The sequence below is a fragment of the Daucus carota genome, chromosome 1 (assembly GCF_001625215.2).
Source record: "Daucus carota subsp. sativus chromosome 1, DH1 v3.0, whole genome shotgun sequence".
NCBI classification, from domain to species: Eukaryota; Viridiplantae; Streptophyta; class Magnoliopsida; order Apiales; family Apiaceae; genus Daucus; species Daucus carota.
In genome coordinates, this window is record NC_030381.2 from 36311338 (window position 1) to 36333966 (window position 22629).

The 22629-nt window shown below is 33.8% G+C and overlaps 3 protein-coding genes across 6 annotated transcripts; 1 reads left to right on the plus strand and 2 right to left on the minus strand.

Annotated features, from left to right (window-relative positions):
• The first annotated feature begins 1104 nt into the window (after positions 1–1104).
• On the plus strand, positions 1105–4387 carry LOC108195248 (anamorsin homolog). Of its 2 annotated transcripts, none has more exons than XM_017362212.2 (8): positions 1105–1129; positions 2152–2299; positions 2735–2892; positions 2966–3070; positions 3229–3388; positions 3522–3658; positions 3785–3859; positions 4027–4241. In XM_017362212.2, exons 2-8 carry the CDS (start codon positions 2161–2163, stop codon positions 4063–4065), a joined length of 813 nt encoding a protein of 270 aa, XP_017217701.1. In that variant the 5' UTR covers positions 1105–1129; positions 2152–2160; the 3' UTR covers positions 4066–4241. The 2 variants fall into 2 exon arrangements, with proteins under 2 accessions (XP_017217701.1, XP_017217694.1); XM_017362205.2 differs by lacking the exon at positions 1105–1129 and adding an exon at positions 1609–1882 and having other exon boundaries at positions 4027–4387.
• A 4666-nt stretch (positions 4388–9053) lies between these two features.
• On the minus strand, positions 9054–17377 carry LOC108204684 (uncharacterized). Of its 3 annotated transcripts, XM_064081978.1 has the most exons (9): positions 16972–17361; positions 15432–15830; positions 14957–15015; positions 14495–14872; positions 13380–14067; positions 12792–13292; positions 11028–11122; positions 10058–10199; positions 9054–9974 (listed from the first exon to the last, which is right to left on the minus strand). In XM_064081978.1, the coding sequence occupies exons 1-9, from the start codon at positions 17180–17182 to the stop codon at positions 9289–9291; spliced, it is 3159 nt and encodes a 1052-aa protein (XP_063938048.1). In that variant the 5' UTR covers positions 17183–17361; the 3' UTR covers positions 9054–9288. The 3 variants fall into 3 exon arrangements, with proteins under 3 accessions (XP_063938048.1, XP_017229738.1, XP_017229737.1); XM_017374249.2 differs by having other exon boundaries at positions 12792–14067; positions 14495–14869; positions 16972–17377; XM_017374248.2 differs by having other exon boundaries at positions 12792–14067.
• Positions 17378–18343: 966 nt separating this feature from the next.
• Positions 18344–20905, minus strand: LOC108221911 (probable metal-nicotianamine transporter YSL7). Its single transcript, XM_017395773.1, has 6 exons — positions 20539–20905; positions 20253–20416; positions 20058–20155; positions 19805–19939; positions 19522–19711; positions 18344–19426 (listed from the first exon to the last, which is right to left on the minus strand). Exons 1-6 carry the CDS (start codon positions 20903–20905, stop codon positions 18344–18346), a joined length of 2037 nt encoding a protein of 678 aa, XP_017251262.1.
• Between the last annotated feature and the right edge of the window lie 1724 nt (positions 20906–22629).

Genomic DNA, 22629 nt, shown 5'->3' on the forward strand with positions numbered 1-22629 from the left:
GCATATTCACCTTAATTTTATAATTGAGGAATGGATGGAAGCTCTGTAATCTGCATAATCAGGTTAAGTTAATAATTATATATATTTCTAAATATAAAGATTTATATAGTCCGCGTCGTTATAATTTCTGTTGCGTGATTTTATTTTTTCAATCGACATTTGTATATATTATTTTTAACATCTACAGCGTACTGTTCACTAATAACAAAATTCGAGTATTTTGACTCTTACGTACGTTGCTTTCATAACTTATATCTCATATCATACTGTTTGTTAATAAAAATGTATAAGTTAACTCGATAAAAAAAACAAAAAACATACACGTGTGCGTAGCACGAGACAAAATGCTAATAAACATTTAAAATTTTATAATTTAAAACTCATAATATATAATTTGACTGCGCTGATTACCCGCCAGATTTGGGGTTAATCACGACATAAAGTATAGATTAAGTTTTTTTTTTAAAGCAAAATATAGATTAAGTCGATAAAAATCAAATAATCAATACCCGTGTGCGTAGCACGGGCCAAAAAAGCTAGTATTTTCTAAAAGTTGTGGAGGAATTTCTATAATTTTGTATTTTTGTTAATAGGGGACACGTCCTTCGTACTTCCCAGATTTCGAATAGACAAGTATTTATTTTAGCCGTAGGAGAAAATAATCAGAAAAAAATACAAATCGTATGTATGTTAGAAGTAAGTCCAAAAAACACAAATCGTATGTACGTTAGATCTACCCCTGGTCAGGACATTTTTTAAAAAACCAATAAAACATATATGAAAAGTTTAAACTTAAAAAAATAACTTCTTTTGTAAAATAAAAAAATTGACTATGAGTGAGAAGTAATTCAAGATTTATGTGATTAAAATATTTTGAAAAAAATAAATAAATATCAAGATAAAAATTAAAATTTTTAACTTTTTATAAATGATTTCGACTTTTAAAGAAATGAATGATGAAAAGAAAAGGTCCGCACCACACGTAATAACATTTCTCCTCGTTTCTGAAAACCCCGCGGAGGTACTATCCTCTTTCGTTTAAAATACAAACACCACAGAGTCGCCGAACCAAATCTCATCACTGCACGCTTCATTTCCGCCCATCATCTCAACCTTATTATTTTCTCTGGTAAATCCTCTGATTCATTAATTTAACTCTATTTTATTATTACTCATTTATTTTGATGCTCGTCATTATTATTCAATCTGATACCTGTACTTGTATTCACGTTGCTACTGCTTTGATTTGTATCATCTCGCCACAATTTTATCATCTCTTCAAGCTCCGTCTTACCTAATTTTGTTTTTATATTGATATTCAATATTTCTGTGATTGCTGTCAAAATATTAAATAAGTACTGATTTTTACTTCACCGTGAAGAGTGATCTATATATTGCTGTGGAATTTATGCTTTATTACCTAGGAGATGATTGATTAAGCGTTAATAGGGCTAATTGTCGCGTTCCGTTATAGAGAAACGAATTTTAGACTAAATACCAGAATATGGGAGGAGGCTAAATGTACAACATGCATTGTGCATTTTGATGTTGCGTATTAGATTAAGAAACCGGTTTGTTTTTTTTGTTGTTTGAATTTTTTTGTGATGCGCGGTGGTTGGATGTACACACTTGTTATTCCAATGTCTATCACGCGACGTGGTTTTATTTCTGTTTTAAGTCCTACATGTTCATGAAGCACATCAATACAGAAATCCTACTTTGGTGTGGTAATTTTGGCGTGCAACCAGAGTAAGCTTTTCAGTTGGTAGGGTTTCAGTGGATGCATACTCGGTTTTCACTACTAGAAATCTGCTAATACACATCAGCTAAAAACTGATGTCCCATAGAATTGTAACTGATGTTACTGTGGGCGATGTTAAAGGTACCTGTCTTTAACATCAGTTAATAACTAATGTCTATTGTTGGAAGTACTGTGGGCGATGTCTATTCTACTTTTTCTAGTAGTGTTTCCTCAGATTGTCTGATATACGGAAGATTTAATGACTACCAAGTGTTTTGCGATTAGTCTGTGTAAATTATTTACTCATTTTGTAATATATTGGAATTGAGATTTAGTGATCCTGTACCTCCAACCCAATGTGGACAAGCTTAGATGTGCTTATGTCGCTGCTTCATTCATGTCTTTTATAGGGAACCACAATGGTACAGGATAGTGTCTTGGCACTTACAGATCATGCAGTTCTGCGTATTAGTGCAGTAATCAATGCAATCAAGGAAATTAAGGAGGAAGGAAATGAAGAAATTGATCCCTTAGTTATCACTCGTGCTGCGTTGATAGGTATGTTATTACTCCCTCACCTAATATTTTCTCCTATCTTTTAGCCTAATCATATTTATTGTACTATTCTAGCCATTTCGCACCATTCTACTATCCATAGTTACTAGTTTTCCTGTTCTAGTTTTTGTAGAGTAGTATGCATGATATCAAGGTGACTATTAGATAACCGTAGAGACCTACATTTTCGTCTCTTTGGTTTTTTATTTTATTAATGTTGCTTCAATACTTTTTATTTTTTAATATGGCTTTAAATTTTGTATCCTATATGCTCTATGAAAACCCATCCCTTCAAAATCACCAGACTGCTACGGAGCAACTTTGTAGATTCCTAAATATATTAGTCTTCACTGTTGTGCAATTTTTGTGATTCGGTATTTGGAGTAAAGTAGCTGTTGTTTTAGTATTCATGATGATCACAAGGTGATTAAATTGCAGGTTCCATGCCTGTTGATTCGTCCTCTATGGATATCGTCATTTGCATTTGCCATTCGTCTGACTATCTCAGTGAAAAGTTTTTGGTTGAACTCCTACGTGTGCTGAAACCGGATGGACAGATCCTCTTAAAGACTTCAAAATCCGCTTTTGATCAGGCGGTAATGTACTACTGATCATTTATCTTTAACTTGGTAAATATAATATGTTTGATCTTATATGCTGTTTTTGCAGACTACTTCATCCCTACAAAGAAAGCTTTTGGTGGCAGGATTTGTTGATTTGCAGACTGCCCCATTGACCTCAGCACTACCATCAGAGATTCTGAAGTCTTTTACAGTAAGTAACTTGTGTTCTTAAGTGGCAGGACTTGACATTCCCACTATACCGTGTTTATGCCTTACATTGAAAGTAAAATTTGTGCCTGGATGGTTTTGAATTTTTGTGATTTCCACTAATATGTGACATGCCATTAAATTAAATTCTTTTCTTTATAGATAAAGGCTAAGAGGCCTTCTTGGAAGGTTGGCTCGTCCTTCTCCATAAAGAAGTCTGTGAAAAGTTTGCCCAAGATTCAAATCAATGATGACATGGATCTTATTGATGAGGATAGTCTCTTATCTGAAGAGGATTTAAAGAAACCACAGATCCCACTTGGTAGTACAATTAGATTGCTTATACTTTAACAAGTATTTTAGTTTTTTCTGTTTTTTTGCCTTTTCTAATGGATTCAAAAGGCAGACGCCCACTAGTGTATCTTTTCTAGGTGCTCACACATTTGCAATTGCAGTTGGTGATTGTGAAGTTAGCAGCACAAGGAAAGCTTGCAAAAACTGCACTTGTGGACGGGCCGAGGCAGAAGAAAAAGTACAAAAGATAGGACCAACAGTGGACCAGCTAGATAACCCTCAATCAGCCTGTGGCAGTGTATGTATTTTCACACATTCGTCAATAATGCAATTATCAGTTTGTCACTTCTTATGAATAATGGACCTGCCTATGTCGTACAATTGTGTGTTCTTGATCTTTAACAATCTGATGCAAAACTTTCAGTGTGGGCTTGGTGATGCTTTCCGGTGCGGTACATGCCCATACAAAGGTCTACCTCCCTTCAAACTTGGAGAGAAGGTAAGTAAAATGATCTCCCTTGACTGGTTTATGTGATTAAACCTCTCCTTAGAAAAAAAAAAATGCTGCCATTTCATGTCAAAGAAAATCTACAATTCAAGAGAAGATTATTCCAATTTTTTAAATTATTTTTGCTAAATGATTATTCCAATTTTTTTGTCTTACAGGTAGCATTATCTGGGAACTTTTTAGCAGCCGACATCTGAGTTCATACTTTACGGAGGAAGTTGTGAAAGTGAAATAATTATCCTAGTAATAGTGAGTCGTGCTTGGTGTTTGGAGCATGGTTTTCTGCTGTTTGTTCTTATAGAGATGCTGATGAAGGCCATAGACAGAATTTTGAGTATTACCAATTTTAAGTTAAAAAGTAATTAGTAGTATCGATACTAATTTTCTCGTGCAGGGAGAATATTTCTTGCAATGCATCTCTTGGAAATATGCAAATTGTTGCGAGAAAGCTCAGCTTGTATAACTGTGTAGGAATTTTGTAACCGTGATTCAAATAAAAATACAACACATTGGAACATCTTCCGTGGTGGGTTTTTGACTTTTTGGTCATAATAGTTGACTAAATTGGACCTGGAATACATTATGTGAAATTTGTAACACATTTTGTTTTGATAGTATTGACAATATTTATTGATTATATTTCAAACAAAGTATGCTATTTGTAATATCCGGGATTTCGGCATGTATTTATTTATGTCAGTATATGAATATTTTGTGAATTTTATGTGAATTAATCGTGAATTATATGTTAAGTGACTTGCTGTATGATCGTCTATGTGCGTTATGACTTGTAAGTTGATAATTTTTATATGATCAGATCAAAATATGGAGAATTTTGGCACTTACCTGATAAATTATGGATTATTATATGATTTGATATTTGATTTAAGGATTTAATTAAGTATATTATAAAATATTATTATTAAATTGATTTTAAACCCGTTTACTCGATAATTAAACCCCGGGGGGCTTCCGGGAAAGTTTCGCCGATTTATTATTCAAGATATTCTGAACAACTTTCGTGTTTTAACTTTTCCCATCCGGTGTACGGATTTACGTGAAAGATTTCGGAACGATTTTATGAATATTTTATTATTATTTTACTGTATCGATAAACGTGTACGCCGGATAATTTTTAACCCCAAATCATTTTGGCTAAAGCATTATATTTTCGTACTCCGTGCCAGACAAAGCTCGGAGCCCCATAAGTTTCTCGTAATGTGTGTATTTGATAATTATCTGCAAAGTCGGTTCCGAACGGATCAGTTTTATTAATACTTAATGATTAAGAAGTGTATTTTATATCCGGTATGATCCAAATGGGGGCCAGTTATTCGTAATTATAAATAGGATAATTATTAGTTTATTTTTCATAATTATCATTTCAATACACGGGAATCGAGAGAAACCGGGTTATCGTTCTTCGCGTTCTTGGAGTTCAATCGAAGATTTGAAGACGTTATCGGACTCAGAATCGAGCGTGCAAGCAGTCAAATCGAAGATATCGAAGCGTAGAATCCAAATCAAGCATCAAAAACCACACTAGATTCACAGTTTGTAAGTAATTTTAACTTTTAAATTCGAGCTAATTAGGGTTTAATTAGGGCTTTTTGATTTTGATATGTTTTATGTGATTTTATGCTTCCATGATGTAGATAATCCTCTCTTGATCATTTTGGTATATCATATGCATGATTTGGAGTTCAATAACATGTTCAAAATTGAGTTTAATCATTCGGAATCAAAATTAGGGTTCTTGCACGAAGAACAAATTCAATTGAAATTTAGGGCTTTTTGATTCTGGAGGTAGAAGTGAAATTGGAAGGTACCACCGTGTTTGTTATGATCTCAGGAACATGTACATACCTTCAAATGTTATCTGAGGTTCATGGTTTGGACGAATCGACGAGGAGAAGTTTCGCCGGCGACGGCGAACTTCTTCGAGTTATTCCGGCCAAATCACGAACCTATTGCTTGATTGGTTGGTTGTAACAAATTCCTGGTGTGATGTAGTATAAATCTGGAGAGTTTGGAGCCGAATGGAGGCCGTAAACGGCTTCTCCGGCGACGTCGCAACCAGGGACGGCGGCGACGGGGAAAAATGCAGTTAGACCCCCCAACTTTTGGGGGGATAAAGATTCAGTACTGCGGTTTGGTTTTTATCAATTCAAACCTTTAAGTTTTCAAAACTTGCAGTTCAAACCTTGAAGTTTCAAAAACTTTTAAAAACAGTTTTATTTAAAAAAAATCATTTAATTATTTTCAAAAATAGTTTTTAATTATTTCTTTATTCAAAAATAAATCTAAATTAATTTATTAATTAATTTTAATTAGTAATTAATTATTATAATTAGTCAATTAATTTAAATATTAATTGATTAATTGTTTTAATTATTTATTAATTGATTTTAATTGATTTATTAATTAGATTTAATTGTTTTAAATGTTTTAAAAATCCAGAAAAATAGTTTCAAGCTTTAGAAAATTATTCTAAAATATGTTGAAGGTTCGTTAATTGATTTCAAGTGATTTCGAACCTTATTTCGAGTATTCGGACTTGTTTATTCAGTTATAAATTGATTCTTTTACCCGTTTTTATTCCGAAAAATGTTTAAAAATTCATAACAAATACCAGAAAAATCATTTTAACCTCAAACCTTTTCTGAAAAGCTATTTTATTAATTCACTTATGTGTTATGTGCTATATGTTACTTGATTGGGATGTGAAATGCTTATGTGAACATTGTATGACTGGTTTAATCGTATCTCTTGAACCATAAGTCGGATTTGAGTGTAACGAAGGGTAGATAGAAGCTTGTTTCGATTATGAAACAAATAGGATGACATGAGAATGAATATTGATAGATGAATATTATGATTATCAGAGAATGACAGGCTTAGAAAAGGGAAGCAGGTAGTGTTGGAGTGATTCTGTTAGTGAAAGCTATAGAGAGAAGTAAAGCTTCTGAATAAGGCAAGTGCTCTATTCTCAACTTATACTTTTGTAAACTCCTAGAGTTACTCTTCTGCATATAGTGTCATGGTTCTGGATAGATTTGAAAGTACTTCTGTTGATATATTATGCTATTGATCCTGATTATTGATAAACCTTATTCAATCCTTTCAACACCTGAATTACAAGCTGAACCTTGATTTTGATTTCAATTAAACTCATACCCATTTCTTTGAGACTGGACAACACAAATCATTTGCTCTGAAACTCTTCCATCCTTGAATGACCACACAGTACAAGTCTATATGCTACAATACTTCACCAAATTACACAATGTCTTACCAAATACCTATATTACTCTTTTGAAGAATGTTCACACCTGTACACCCTAATACTTGAAATTTCTACAAGTTAAACCTATTTGAAACCTCAAGCTATTCCCACTGACATTGTTCTCTATACAAAACCTCAGATTAGCTTCACTATATACTTGATCTTCCTTTCAACCTCAAGATATTCTTCAAACATATTGTGAGGATACTTGAACCCACTTCTGAATTGTCCTTTTATCCTGATATGTATTGCACCACTAATTATCATGGTTCTGATTTGTCGATTATGATCCTGTTTTGGTAATATTATTTCTGTTCCAATGGTATTGATTCTGAGTTGTTAAGATATCGTTGATTTCATTATATTGTTAAAGAATTGGATTGTTTTATAAATGTGGACCAGATTCGTGGTCAGACCAGATTCGTGGTCATTAGGTCAATGTGTGCCTTGGATCCAGTGATAGAGCCTGGTAAGTACCTGGCTCGGGGTTAGTGCGTGACTGATCAGCAGCCTAACCTTGGTTTTTAAATAAAAATATGAATATCCAATTCTAATCATTGTTTTAAAAGGGAACTTGATGCCTTGATTCATTCTTGTTGATAAATGTTGAACTTCAGTTTATTGTTTATATTACTTGCTGAGCTGTAAGCTCACTCTTGCGATGCCTTATGTTCTTTTCCAGTGAAGAAAGAGACTACTGTTAGCGAGGACCCACAGGCTAGCCATCAAGCTAAGGTATCGGGATGAGTGTTGGAAAGCCTTGCTAGGAATTGCTGATATTATGAACTTTTGAGTATCTTTTGTGTGTAAGCACTGCGTTTTATGTTTGTAAGTTGTAAGATATGGATTGGGATTTGACGTATTGTAATATAACTTAAGTTGTGGCTTGTTTCATACTATAACCTGGAGCGGTCCGTGGATGTTAGGGTCAATGCATATATTATTATTGTTTACAGGTTTATATTGTTGTGTGACCCCCAAGTCTATGACCCGGATTTGGAGGGTGTCACACTATTATTATTTCAAGTTCTTATAAATAGATTGTATTGTTAGGGTTTGTTTAGTGTATTTTTATTGGTGTGGTTGGTGAATTTGCAGGAGGGTCCACCATTATAAAGGAGTAGTAACCGATCAAAATCCATTAAAATTATAGAATTTGGTGCTTAGCATGTGCCCATGGGCACATACTAGAAAAACCGTTGTTTTAATATAATAATCGATGACATGACTTTTGTTATTGTAACTGTTCGACAAATAAAATCAATTTAGCTAAAATTATAGACATAGAGAGTGGATGGTTGGAGGGTGAAATTTTGAAGAGATTATCTATATTTTTTTTAGTTTTGGTATGCAACTCATTTTTTAGCAAAAGGGTTTTCCTCTTTCCACTGATTTTCTGCTGGCTTCTTCTATACATCAGAAAGGTCTAAAATTACGGCATCTTCAACTAAAATGATACAAAATATAATAATTTGTCATATTAGTTTCAGTGTGGTATTATTATTTTAAATAAATTATCATATTAGTAATAGTATAATATTATTATTTTGAAAATTATATGACAAATGAGTATTATTATTTTAAATAATTTGTCATATTAGTAATATTATTATTATTTTAAAAAACTATGATAACAGACGAGTATTCTTCCATTCAGTTTACATATTCATTTTAATTTTCTGAAAGTTGATTAAATAGTAAAGAATATTCATTTATTATATTATAATTTTTTTTCATTTTTCTTATTATTATCATGTATATATAGTAAATTTGACTAATCAAAAACCAAAAAAGACATATATTTAGAAACGAGGGGTAATTTCCTCACCAGCTCGACAAGACATGTATTGACTAATTTCCCCACAAACTCGACAAATATAGCTAAATTACAGGGTTGGCTGTCAAAAATAAAAATGGTAAGATAGAATACAAAATCACTAATGTACATGTTTTGTTACACTGATCTGTCAAAAGTAAAATGTGTGGAGTAGGATCTTTTTTTGGGATTACCCATCAGATTCATGTGCTGCTATTTGCTAACCTCAAAACTTTGATACTCAGTCTACCTTCTTTTCCTGGTCTTAAAAATCTTGATTAAAAAGCTCCAAAACTTTGAATAATTTAACATGCGAGCCTAATCACTCTCAGGCCATTCTAAATGTTCCATACCATTGCTTATTTTCCAGGATCCTTCTGCAATCTCATCGAAAAGCTGCTTCCATTCCCAACTTGAGTACCCCATAAAAAACCAGTAGTCTGAAATAGAACGGTCTCCCGCCTGTAATGCTTTTATGACATCAAGCGTCTCCCACTGATCAAGAAAGTGGATCTCAGGTTCTGCAGTCTGATCACGATATTTCATAAGCTTTCGAGATAGAGAAACAAGAGGCATTCCTCGTATTATCACAGGACCCCCAAGAGATAAAGGTGCCCGTTTTAGTAGTTCCAAACCTTCATCTAATTTTCCTAGTGTGTCCCAACTGATATGCTTGTTGATAATTACACCTTGGAATCCCGTACTTTGATTTACTTTAACAATGAGAATTTTAGATCCGTCAAAAGGATGTACATTGACAAGCTTCTCACTTGCAACAAGTATTGAACCAGCAACCAGGTCAGTGCCTATTTCATGTGGGCGATTGTACCTTTGCGGACTCATTTCATAATCTTTAACTTCTATTTTCTGTGCTCTGTCTTTCAGTAGAACCTCATGGTATATATTTGTCAATGAAGAAGGATCCTTAATATTTGAAGTCTGTGTCACATCTTTATGCAAATTTCCATACTTGACTCTTTGTGAGGCTTTATTCCATAAAAAACCTGCAGAATTTCGCTATTTTGTTAAATAAAAAACAAGGCTAAATCTTTTTCGAGCCAGAAAGTTAAACCAGAGTTCCAATTACCATTTTCTCCGAAAAGCCTCTCCGAGTTACTTCCATATTCAGCAATAAAATTAATAATTTGAGTTACTGTGATATCACCTCCATAAGGAACAGCTTCTTTCCTTTCTGCTGGGAATAACAGCAGAGAAGGATAGAGATCCCTCTGCACATTGAATGTAAATGAGAAGGTGAAAAACAGTATTGATGTCATTGTAACAATGAAACAATGTAATATTAAATTACAACAATAGACCTACACAGCCGTATGTGCTTGTCACTTCATGTCTTTACTAGGTAAAATATGACTGCAGACGCAGGATCAAGTCATGAGGAGGCTGTTGGGGTAGGGTGCGGGAAAGCTTAAACTTCAACATCAAGTCAAATATATACCCACAACTTTTAACGACACTTATTTTCCTCTGTAACTACTTTTTTAATTTTTATTGATGCTCATTTCTGCCAGAGCAACACAATCCAGATTCCGTTTAAAGGACTCATGAAGTCACGGAATGCGGAGAAGAGGACGTAGCTCAAGAATTAGTATGATGACTATAACTGTGCAAATGAGTCAAAATCACTTGCGAAATTGGAGTATATTTAAAGATATCGGTGTTTAAGGAGCTATTTTAAGTACATACACTGGTTGAATTCATCTAACGACATGATTTATAGTATGGGAACTCCAAAACGAACAAATGCAATCTCTCTGTACCGGATAAATATCTTGGCACTTCTAGATTAGTAAATTTGCATTCAATGTAACGCTTAGATCAATACATTTGCATTCTATGTAATGCCATTTTATCAAAAAACATATATGAGCTGAATTGTAATTTAAAAAGTCAGCCACTACTTGTTGAAGGATTTAACGAATATATTCTGCACAAAATCTAGTTGATACAACGAGTCAATTAATTTCTAGCATAACTATTGGAATGCATCAGATATACTAACAGAGGAAAACAATGAAAATTAGACGTTGCAAGTCTACCTGCAGAGATGAATTCAGGATCAAACTGCAATCATTCAGTGTACAATCCATTAGGTAAATCAACGGGAGCTTCAGATTAGTGTTTTCCACATTATCTGCCACATATCTAAACACCCATCAAACACAAAAATAGACATTTGTTTCATTCCATGGTTCTAAACATTCTTCACTTTGTACAAATCAGATTTTAAGATTGTATGCAGAAAGTGAAAGCATAACATATTTCTTAGTTAAGACTTTAGTACACTGACATCATGGTCACATATACTTATCTAAAATTAAACAACTTAAATGTAAGATATACACCAGTTTTAATCCAGCATATTTTAATAACAAAAGTAAATCATATGTGATTTGTTTTTTCTGGATAATCTGGATTTCTTTGAAAAACTAAAATTATTTTAAAGAACACATGTGATCTGTATTACAAGCTTATGTTGCATATTTAAGCAGAAAAGAAGCTGGGATATATAGATTAATCTGTCCTTCAACGAGTTCCAGAGAGTCTGACTGCATGAACATCTCTAAAGGATGTCTAGCCACCATATGGTACCTCCTAAAGAAAACTTGTGTGCCATACTTCGTCAGCCTCCGAGACAGGAAGAGTAGAAAGATAAGCCCTGACGTTTGGGGGGTATCGTCACAATACAACTTTATAGTGGGAATTTGGGTACATTATCAAAGCTCTCGACATATTTATCAATAAAACTAAGAAAGTTTAGGTTTTTTGCAATTACAAATACAAGATCAAACTTCTAAACTCGTTTAAGATATAGTCAAAGGTTATAATAAAAGATAAAGGAAAATTGTGCAGAACTGGTTAACTCGAGTGATGCGCCGATTCAGATAAATGAAAATTTAAATATAAGTACTAAATGTATTTATCCTATATATAGTTACAGATACACCCTACGAAATTAACGTGTGTGTGTGTGTGTATAATCTCATCTAATTCTTTCCCACTACCAGGCAAGGATGCAGAAGCAGATGTTCATCAACATACAATTTGCTAAGTGCTATAGTATGCAATATCATTAGCACCACATCTCATATCTACCAGCGGATAATTAACGAAATCTCTACTTTAACTTTCACCGCTACCTGTTCTGGTTCACTACCACTAATGTGATACTTCCTATGCCTGTTGGGGAAACCAACCAAAAGAAAGGAGATACAACAGTCACCAAACTGAATAAACTTGCAAGAGTTCAGAAGTACAATAAAGCTCTTTGCCATTCTGGCAGATGGAGGTTTGGAGCAAGAGTTATGGAGTAGGTGAGCAGGACAGTGAGAGGGTTGAAATTTTCTTCTCTTTCTTGATTAAGAAAAATAAATAAATCTATCCTAAATAAGTAGCTAGTCATGTTTTTATAGAAACTCTATAAGTCTGTCAAAAATCTGAGTGTGTGCTACGAGTAAATATCTTTATCATTGATCTGGACATCTGGTAACAGCCAACGGCAAATTTGGCACTTAAATCTTAAATCATATTTCATTCTTCTATTGTACGGCAAGCTAGTGATGAATAAAGTTAAGAGGGAACAAATTTTTAGCATGCTTGTAAGTTACCTTCATAGAAAACCAGGAAAAAACGTTCTACGAGGATTGTGCAAATTGAAGAGAGAATTTTAGATCAAAGCAAAATATAGTGATAATAATGTATATAAATGAGAAGGAGATATAAGCAATTAGTTTATGAAAAAAAATCATAACTCGAAATACTTCTCTACTTGAACAGTTTAACACTAAATATTCACTACTTACCAGATATCAATGAAGGTTTATCCTTCAGCATCCTCGAGTACCCCTTAAAAGCCGAGTATACTTCACGAACAACAAGTTCCATTCTTTGGCAAAAACCACACCAAGTATTGCTAAAAAGAACTAAAACATCCTTCTTCCAAGCATTACTGGAATTTGCCATATCTGATTGATTGCCAACAACTAACTCCAAAAATGTATTGGTGGTAAGTCGAGGGACAGAGTTCACTGCATGAAAATTTGAATTTACAAAAGGTGGCCTCGGAGACTCCCTAGAGGCCCGCGTAAAAGTCTCGGAGTGTTTATATGGAACAAGACTACCATTATTAAACCTCTCCAGAAAATTACTAAGTGAAGAATATCCGAAAACTTCCTCTTCAGGAAACAAGTAATGCTTGTGGGAAAGGGGGTCGATTATTACAACTATTGGAATCGATGACGATGGAGCCAGAGCCTTAAGTAGCCGAAATCCACCATCAGAAAAGAAAAAGGACCCCACAGAACCTGGGAAATTGTGATCAACATTTGGAGGAATTTTCTCACTGTGTGCAGTATTAGCAATGTGGTCAACATTATAACGAGAATCGATACCTGCAGATAATACTTTGGTTGAATCAACAATAGTTTCCTTGACTTCTTTCTGTTTACCATCTGCAGAATTTTCAGGTTTTTCAACTCTGCCACCAGCCATATGTGGTGTCTGATTCTGGCGAAGATGACCACTGTCACTGCCTTCAGGATGTTCTTCCTGTACTTCTGTCGAAACCTGATTAGACTGCACATTTAAGTCTGCCGGTGACTCTTCTGCAACTTTTACAGTAAAATCATCCGATAAAAGTTGAAATCCTGCATTTTTGGCAAGTGAGCTTATTTTGATTTCTTTCTTATGCTGAATAAGATACGTCAGTATCTCCTGCAAAGAGCCACCTTGTAAATCTGTAACAGCTTTATTGATGGTAATGTGTTTTCCCTTGTCCAATAACATGACAGACATCTTATCTTTCAGTTCCGTTATCTTTTGAGATGAAGGAGACATATCAAATTTAGGATGTCCAAGAGTACTAAGTGACGATTGGTAATTTCCCATGGAAGTTCTTTGAGACTTTGCAGTTGTTTCCTCATTCATTTGATGGTGCAGAGCCAATTCTCTGAATACACCAAGGGCTTCACTGCTCTTTTTCCTAACATCCAATGACTCAGATGATCTATCAATAAAAAGAACTATTGATGGCTTGTTTGCAGGAATAGGAGGATCAAGACCATTCGCATCACCCTCAAGCTGCATACAATATCAAAAAATGACAAAACAGAATGAGTATGGTGTGGATAGATTTAGTGGAACATCTTATCACAACATAATACTCTTGCTGCGGATGACAAAATTCCATACTTCCAACAGAATGATGTCAGCATGTAAAAAGAAAAAGACTGGTCTAATACTACAGACAGTGGCAATTTATGCAACTGCTGACTTATGATGCTTTTTCACAAAATGATAAAGGTTTCCACTACATCTAGCTAAACAGTAAATGTGTGCACTTTGGGTTTGTTAAAAATGTTCAGGTGAGAAGATGCGAAGAGCAGTTCATATGAAATATACATTTTTTTAACACGTGATTAATCTTTATTCTTCAGGAATAAAGTACATAAATGCATTAATATCAAACATGAAGATGACAAGTAAAACGGTCAATAGAACAACATGCCTCTAAAACAGGTGAAGCTTGCATCTTTATAGCATGTCTGATATCATCACCTTCTCCCAGAACCTTTGAACAACTAGGGCATCCTGCAAAGTGAAGCATCGCCAACCATGGACCAGAATATTTGATACCAAGGAATGAAAGCAGAGCTCTCTCCTGGACCAAACCAAATCTTATCCTTTCAGGTGGCAGGAAAAATTCTTTTGCAATTACCGACAACTCTACCAAAAAAGTTTCATACTTATGGAACTCTTCAGAGCTACAGAAATCCCCGTCAGTAGGCAGCCCAGATCCCGGGAATTGACTCATATTATTTGCGGAAAACTCTCCAGTCCAAAGATTTCCACTGTAAGCACCACAGTTCTGTTCGCTTTCGATCTGCTGTTATTATCATAATATATTATATAGTAGTTGCCAAATTTCTATTTGTTTTATATTTTTACAGTAACCAAAAAAGTTCTGCACCTTCTGCATATTCTTCCCTCCTGGAGAAAATGTTCCATTAGCAATGTTAAAGATACTCTCTGCAATAATCAAGGTTTTAGCGCCTCAGTGTAGGTAATCTTAAGAACCACCGATCCAGGTGAAACTTAGTCAAATAACAAACTGTGCTCAAACAATTTAGTGAAATTTAAACAGCAAAGAAAGAAGTTCACAAATTAGATCATTTTATTAAAAGAATAACATTGTTCTATTAAAATGAATATGAGAAGCCAAACATTACGTTTATATCAACATAAAAGAAACCGGATCTGCTGCTATGTGACGCGATGATAGTCAAAGATGTGAAAAAAACTACAATGCCAATTTCATTGACCCAACTCTAACTATAAACTTGGCCTCTAATGTTCCAATTGCGACCATATAATTTCAAGGTAATTATATCTATTAATCCTGTGGGCAGTTAAGTGCATATAACTTTAAATGGAGCAGAAAATACCAAATCCATTATCAGTCACACTGTTCTTGGCCTTGGTCAGTAATCTGGAGGTCCATCCGCAGAATTCCATGACTAGTAATACCTTGTCAGTTGATTCGGTAAATGATTTCAAGTCCTCGGCCGTGGTTAAAAATTTGAGGGGAATATCTTTCGGCGGAAGTGACATAAGATGATAAACAGAAGACAATATGTTCTGTACCCGAAGCGGGCCTTGGTATTTGTAAGACAAAGATTGGCGAAAATACAAAAATTTTATTCCGTCTTTAGCGCCAAGAGCTTCAGCAAGCACCTTATCACTATTTCTATGTACAAACATGAGCTTCAGAGTACCAAATTTCTTTTGCTTACTATTAACCACTTGAGCCAAATCCCTCATAAGAGATCGAGATTCGCCGAACCCTGATCACATTAATAATGCACTGATCAGGATCATGGAGCATATGCTGCCAACATTATATATGTGATATGACAAATGACCCATTAACTTATGTACTATTGCGAAGTAATCAAGAAAACTACCAACAACCATATTTAGCAAAAAAATCAACCAAGTCACAATAGATTGCCATTAGAACCATGTTAACTACTTGCTATGAAGAGGTAACCTACATTCAAACTTTGCTAGTCAAATTACTGAACGCTATGTACCAATTTCCTTTTTTAATCCTATAAATACAAGATCATGAAACCAAAAATATAGCACCACCAACATAATAACGCCTGCAATTTAACTTCAGACAGAACTTTAGTATCTCATACATTTTGTCTAGATCCCGGACGACAAGAAGACATGTGTTGTTATGTAATGGTGATTGACAAGGTTGATATAAAACTAATATGGACTTTATAAGGTTATTTATCTTCTGTACTAGATAATAATAGTACTGTATTCGTACATGAACCCCGCTTTAGAGATTTTCTATATCCTCCATGGCATAGTAACCTTATGTGTAAAGAAAAAATAACCATCTCGAAAACATTAACTTCATAATTCTGCAAAATTAACTCACTCTGTAGAACCATGGCTTGGTATAGAACTGTTTTATATTTAGTTCAGAAGTAAGCTAATCACTCAAAAATGTATGTTATATTGTTCTTATTAGTACCGTTATGCTAACATCCGCTTTCATCAATAACCAAAATAACCACAAATTAGCAAACATCGTAGCACAGGTGATACTAGCCATATAATGGTTAAATCTTTCTAGCTTTTACAAATACCCTTTAGCAAATACTGAAAATAGGAATGCATTTTGAGCTCAAACATTAATCTGCTAACTGTACAAGCCAATAAGTTTATTCAATTCAAATTGATAAACCCGTATAAAGGTTAAATCTTTCCAGCTTTTACAAATACCCAGCAGCAAATTTTGTAATTTTTAGTGATTAGGATTGAATTTAAAGCTAAAATGTTAGCCAAAAAGGCCAATACCTTCATCTTTATCCACTCCCTGAACGAAGGAAAAAAAACACACACGCACAAACACACACACAAAAAGTAAAAACATACACATATAAGAAGAAAAGGAGAAAGAATTACATGGAACAGTGATCAGGAGCAGGATGTGAGGATGGGTCCGGATCTGAGAAGAGAAATTGAATTTAGTGAGGATCTGCCATTGTACTAGTCCATCTTCATCTTCAAAATCAACGGCAGAGATTGACCTAAATGAAAGGGATAATAGTATCACAAAAACAAGAGCTTTGATCATTGTTTTGGAACTGAGATAAGCATCATCCAAGTTTCTCATTCAAGCACACAATAGCTCTAGTACTCTCTGTTGTACTTGTGTTTTTGAATTAAAATCAAGGCACACACACGGATATCTTAGTACTTTGTTTTGTGTGACATATACATACAGACAGACATACAAAACCCTTCAGCTAGACAACCTTAAGAACAAGAAGAGTTTTAACAACATACAGTATATGTTTCGGTTCGTGTCGTGTCACAGATTAACAGGTGGTGTTTATATAAGGAAGTAACAATAATAGCTTATGTTTTCTTTTAATTTTTAGACTAGTTGTTTTTAAAAATTTATCAAAAAACAAAAATTGTTGTTAAAATTTTGTTTCAAATTAGTTGTATATATTTTTATCATAAATAAACCTCTTACTAAAGTTTACTTTTATTGAAAATATTAGGTATAGATTTTCGAAATTAACTATATTCTCTTAGCAAAAAAAAAAGATTAACTATATTCCAAATTTTAGATTTTAATTAATAAAATAAATAAATAAATAATATTAATGTTAGTTTTTTTATAAACGTAAACATTATAATTAATATCCTCAAATCGATAAAATTTGATGATGGTCGGGATTAATAATGATGGTAATCAAAAATCCATTTATATAAGCATATGTTTTCTTTTAATTTTTTGACTAATTTTGGTTAAAAAATTTAAAAAATGTTATTAAAATTTTGTTTTAAATTAGTTGCATATAATTTTATCAGAAATTAACCTCTTAATAAATTTACGAGTAGCTTTATATTCTTTTTTATTGAAGATATCAATATAGTAGGTTTAGATTTTCAAGATTAATTATATTTTAAATTTTAGAATTAAATTAATAAAATAAATAAATATAAATATAATTTTATTAATGTAATATTTTTATAAACATGAACATTATAATTAATGTCTTCAAATCGACAAAATTTGATGATGGTCGGAATTAATAATGATGGTAATTAAAATCCAATTATACACATATTTAATTAAATTAAAATAAAATGGCTAAAATCAACTGATTCCAATTTTTCAACTTGAACTATCTGCTAATAGAATTATAGAACTTTAGAGAAAAGAGAAGGATCTTTAGCTTTAGCTTTAAACACAGTGCATTAATAGATATATATACATCTTAAAGAATGCAGAAGCAGCTGATAAATTATTTAGACTCTATCTTTAGCTTCCCAATAGTTTGTCCACTCTAGCATTGGCAGCAGCTGACAAGAACCTCATGCACACAGGAGGCTTTAAACCAGCCAAAGCCAAGATAGCTGCAGGAATACCCCAGAGTGAATCACCACAGATCAAACCAGATGCCACAGCTGGTGCATAAGCCCTGGCCTCTTTCTTGTCTTTCAATTCCCAGATGAAGAGGATCAAGCTTCCGACGCACATGTCTATGGCAAAGTATGCTCCCAGATAGAATGGGATTGCCATGCACATTGGACTGGGAATGAACCTATAGAGCCTGTACTTGGTTTCAAACTTCTTCAACAACTCGACGATGATGTTTATTACTATGGCAGCTATGAAGAAGCCAATAGCAAGGTTAAGACAGTTCTTTGGGAGAGATGAGAAGCCTTCTACTCCAAGAAGGGCAATGCCACGGTACATCAAGCCGTATGGCGCTGGATATGAGCCCTCGGGATCACCTACACTGAAGGCTTTGTAGAAGATCCAGAATACCAGAGGGGTTATAAAGCATCCCATGGCAGTTCCAAGAATTTGGCTGAAGAACATAGCACGAGGTGATGATAAAGTGAGGTAGCCTGTCTTGAAGTCCTGCATAAGGTCAGAGGCTGTTGAAACAATGCTCATCATTAATCCGCATGAAGCTAGACCAGCAAGGACACCACCGTCATTAAGCCCAACCCAAGAACTGAATATTAGGATAGCAAGTTTTCCGTAGTTGGAGGCTAGAGACCAGTCACTGAGACCACAACCATAGGCATTGCAGAAGGCCAAGACTGGGGCTATCAAGTAAGCCACGGCTATGTGGTACCATTTCAACTGATGAAATATATGTGGCACCACAATGATAGATAAGAGTGCCAAACCCGCATAACCACCTACAGCAACTGCATTTGGAATTTGATCTTTCAAGAAATACTCTTTTCTTCTCTGTTGGTCTAAGTTGTCATCTGCTTCCGAGGCCTCAGAAGATGCTTGCTTCTTTGCAACACTAATGATGGTTGAAGTAAGCATGTAGACAACATGAAAAAGTCCATCACCAAGCATCATTGATATAGCAATGAACACCTGTTAAGATAATATGAATATTGTTATACATGTACATCACACATATATAAACACATTGAAAATTCAGTTAAAAGTATGTATATAGATGAGCATACCCTGTATCCTTGAATGCCATGGAGGCTACTTGCTGGTAAATCAGCTTTATACCAGTCGCCTTTCTTAGCTTCAATAGCCGGCCACATTATACCCCATGAGAGTATGCCTCCAATCAACAATGATATATTGACCATATAAGGACATATCATACCAACACCAATATATGTGGCTGAAAAATCAAAATAAAACCTGCAACAGAAAGTTAATAGTATTAATGTTACGTCTCAAAAATCAGCCAGAGTGGCCAATTAGTTTAAAACTCTGCTAGAGAACTAGTATTACTTCTTAGCATAAGCTTTGAGACCAAAGGTAGGAAAGCTAGTAAATCCACAATTTTCTGCAGCTGTCCAGAACCACTGGAAACATGCCCAAGCAAAGCTAGCGCCAGACCACTTGAAGAGCGAATGAACTTGTTTCCTGTGTTGCAAGACCATCAAATATTAATATCAGAAATTAACAGTAAGAATTCATCAAACAACATACAACTATACAAGATATGTCATGATAGTCATTAATTATGTGTTACAGTACTTACTTTGCTTGCTTTGCTCCTTTAGGAGTGTGGAAACTGTTGATCAGATAGGCAGTTGCAGTTCCACTGGGATACGTCAGTTTATACTTCAAGATCATCATCTGTATAAAAAACTCCAAAATTCATATGATAATTGTAATGGAAATTCATGCTAACTAGTGATCAATCTCAATAATGATCATACAAAAATTAGTCTACCTTTCGTAGAGGCACAATCGTGAACAGACCAACAAAGCTAACGAGGAAGAGGTAGCCCATAATCCAGCCAAGGGAGAGCGACTTGACGTTGTTTGGGGTGTTCCCTGCATCAGCCTGGGCAGCTATAGTCTTACTCATACCCAATAAATAACTTGCAGTACCACCTGACAGAATATACACAAGTAAATAATCAACCAAAATACGTTCAGGCATGTCTAAAACTGTCTAAAACAAAATTGAAACACATTAATAAATCACAAATCAGAAAACAAAACCAAGAACATACTGCTAAACGCAATCCCAGATGATGCAACAACACAGGTCTGAACAACAGTATTCTCCTGTCGCGTAAAAGGCTGCTTCAAGAATCCACACTTCTCCGATATCGCAGTCCAGGCCTTGATCAACGCGTACCCCAACAACCCCGCAGCCACACTCAGCGAAGGAATAACACCAGTTGTCAGATTCAGCTTACAGACAATGACATTAAAAACCAAGCTCAGACCAAAGCTAACAGCAATAGCCCGAAACGTCAGTTGATTTCTCCAATGTGGTACTTCTGTGTTCTTAAAAGCCTCTTCCTGCATCGAAGCCGTCTGATCAGACCGGTGATCATTACTGCATTCTTCTCCAGAAGCGTTCCTCGTCACCATGATGGGTAGGCTTAAAACGATTTTAAACTTGAAGAATATATATAACTTGTATACTTTTTTGTATATAATTATATATATTCCACCCCAGTTGGTGGAGGAGGAAATGGATTAGGAGTCTGAAACTAAATTGCTGATCACTCGATAGATTTATAGTGACTGTTTGGTATCATGTGGGAAGTGATTTCCTGCAGAAACTTCAACTTCCCATCTTTTCTAAATATCCGGTAAGTACTATAAATTTGTTTGGTTGACAGGATAATATACTTCCTGCATATTGTTGTTTTCTTGCATGTTTAACTTCCGACCTATTATATTTTAATAATCATAATATTTTTTATTATTAAATGATAAATAATATTATTTGACAAAAATAATAATCATAAAAATTTATATAAATTTTTAAAATTACTCCAATCTTTTTGGGAATAAAATAGTCCATACTGATAACTAAACAAAAAAAATAATTAATACAATTTTTTTATTTTATATAAAATTGTATATAAAGTTGTTAAACTAATTAATTATTCAAACTTATTCGTGGCTCCGTATTATATTTTTATACTTTTAAAATTTTGACAAAAAAATATTATTAATATGTATTTTCTCAATATTTTTTTATTAAATTCAAAGAATATATTTTATATTCTTAATGAAGAAATATAATTTAACAATAATATTTTGAGTTAAATATGATGATGACAATAATAATAATAATAATAATAATAATTTTTATATTTTCTTAATTTTAACTAATTATTATTATTATTTTAATATATTATTTTAGAGTGGTTTATGTCAATTATATAATACATATGAATTAAATCTATCGGAAGTGTGAGTCACAAATCTATCGGAAGTGTGAGTCACCGAGGGGGGACTGGGTAAATTACTTCCTAGGTTTCATGGGTATTAGAACTTACCGGTGAATTCAACTTCCAGTGTTTATGGTAAACCAAACAACTGGATAGATAGTCACTTCCCAGGTATTTTAAATACCTCGCTAACTTCCTGTCAACCAAACGACCACATAGACTGATTAGGAGTATGGTTATATTTATTGGAAAACTAACCGCTTGTATTATTAGTTGTCTCCCTCTAAATATTGTGATTTTTACATGTGTTTATTCTATGAATATCTTTTTTTGAATTTTTTGTTGGGGAAATATTTTGGTTTAATTTTGACCAATTTTTTCTTATGTAAGAATAATTTTTTGAAATTTAGAGAATTTTATTCTTGATTTGGTCCATGTGATTATGGAATAACTGATTCCATGTGATTATGATAACTGATTTCATGTAATTATGATTATATTTACACCGGGTATATGCCTAATTTCAATTGGATTTTAACTATTTATAATATCCCTAGTTTCAAAAGAAAAAAAAAACTATTTATAATATCCCTCATTCTCTAGGAGTATATAAAATATTCCGTGAAATAAATATTCTTTAGTCTTGTTTGTAACGGTAAAAAAATGAAATCTTATCAGAAACCCAATTTTAGAGTATAATTTCTTGAGAGAAAATACTCCTTCCTGTTGTTTACATTGTACTATTCAGTTTCTCATTTTATTTGTCTCCTAAATATTATCCAAATATAAATAATTTAGTTTTGGAAAATAAAATAAATACTTATAATAAAGTCAAAGTTGACCTGCAAGTTCAAAAGCATTTTTCTCCAGAAGCGTTCCTCCTCACCATGATGAACAGGAAACCTGAAGAAT

Excerpts from the sequence above, each read along its gene's own strand:
- LOC108204684 (XM_017374248.2), bottom strand. The coding sequence starts at position 17,182 with ATGAGAAACTTGGATGATGCTTATCTCAGTTCCAAAACAATGATCAAA. Across the intron at positions 14,873-14,956 it reads GAGGGAAGAATATGCAGAAG|CAGATCGAAAGCGAACAGAA; the intron begins GTGCAGAACTTT and ends TGATAATAACAG. Across the intron at positions 14,068-14,494 it reads AAGCTTCACCTGTTTTAGAG|CTTGAGGGTGATGCGAATGG; the intron begins GCATGTTGTTCT and ends TATTGTATGCAG.
- LOC108195248 (XM_017362205.2), top strand. The coding sequence starts at position 1,859 with ATGTTACTGTGGGCGATGTTAAAG. Across the intron at positions 2,300-2,734 it reads CACTCGTGCTGCGTTGATAG|GTTCCATGCCTGTTGATTCG; the intron begins GTATGTTATTAC and ends ATTAAATTGCAG. Across the intron at positions 3,659-3,784 it reads CTCAATCAGCCTGTGGCAGT|TGTGGGCTTGGTGATGCTTT; the intron begins GTATGTATTTTC and ends CAAAACTTTCAG.
- LOC108221911 (XM_017395773.1), bottom strand. The coding sequence starts at position 20,905 with ATGGTGACGAGGAACGCTTCTGGAGAAGAATGCAGTAATGATCACCGG. Across the intron at positions 20,156-20,252 it reads CGATTGTGCCTCTACGAAAG|ATGATGATCTTGAAGTATAA; the intron begins GTAGACTAATTT and ends TTTTTTATACAG. Across the intron at positions 19,427-19,521 it reads ATGGCATTCAAGGATACAGG|GTGTTCATTGCTATATCAAT; the intron begins GTATGCTCATCT and ends TTATCTTAACAG.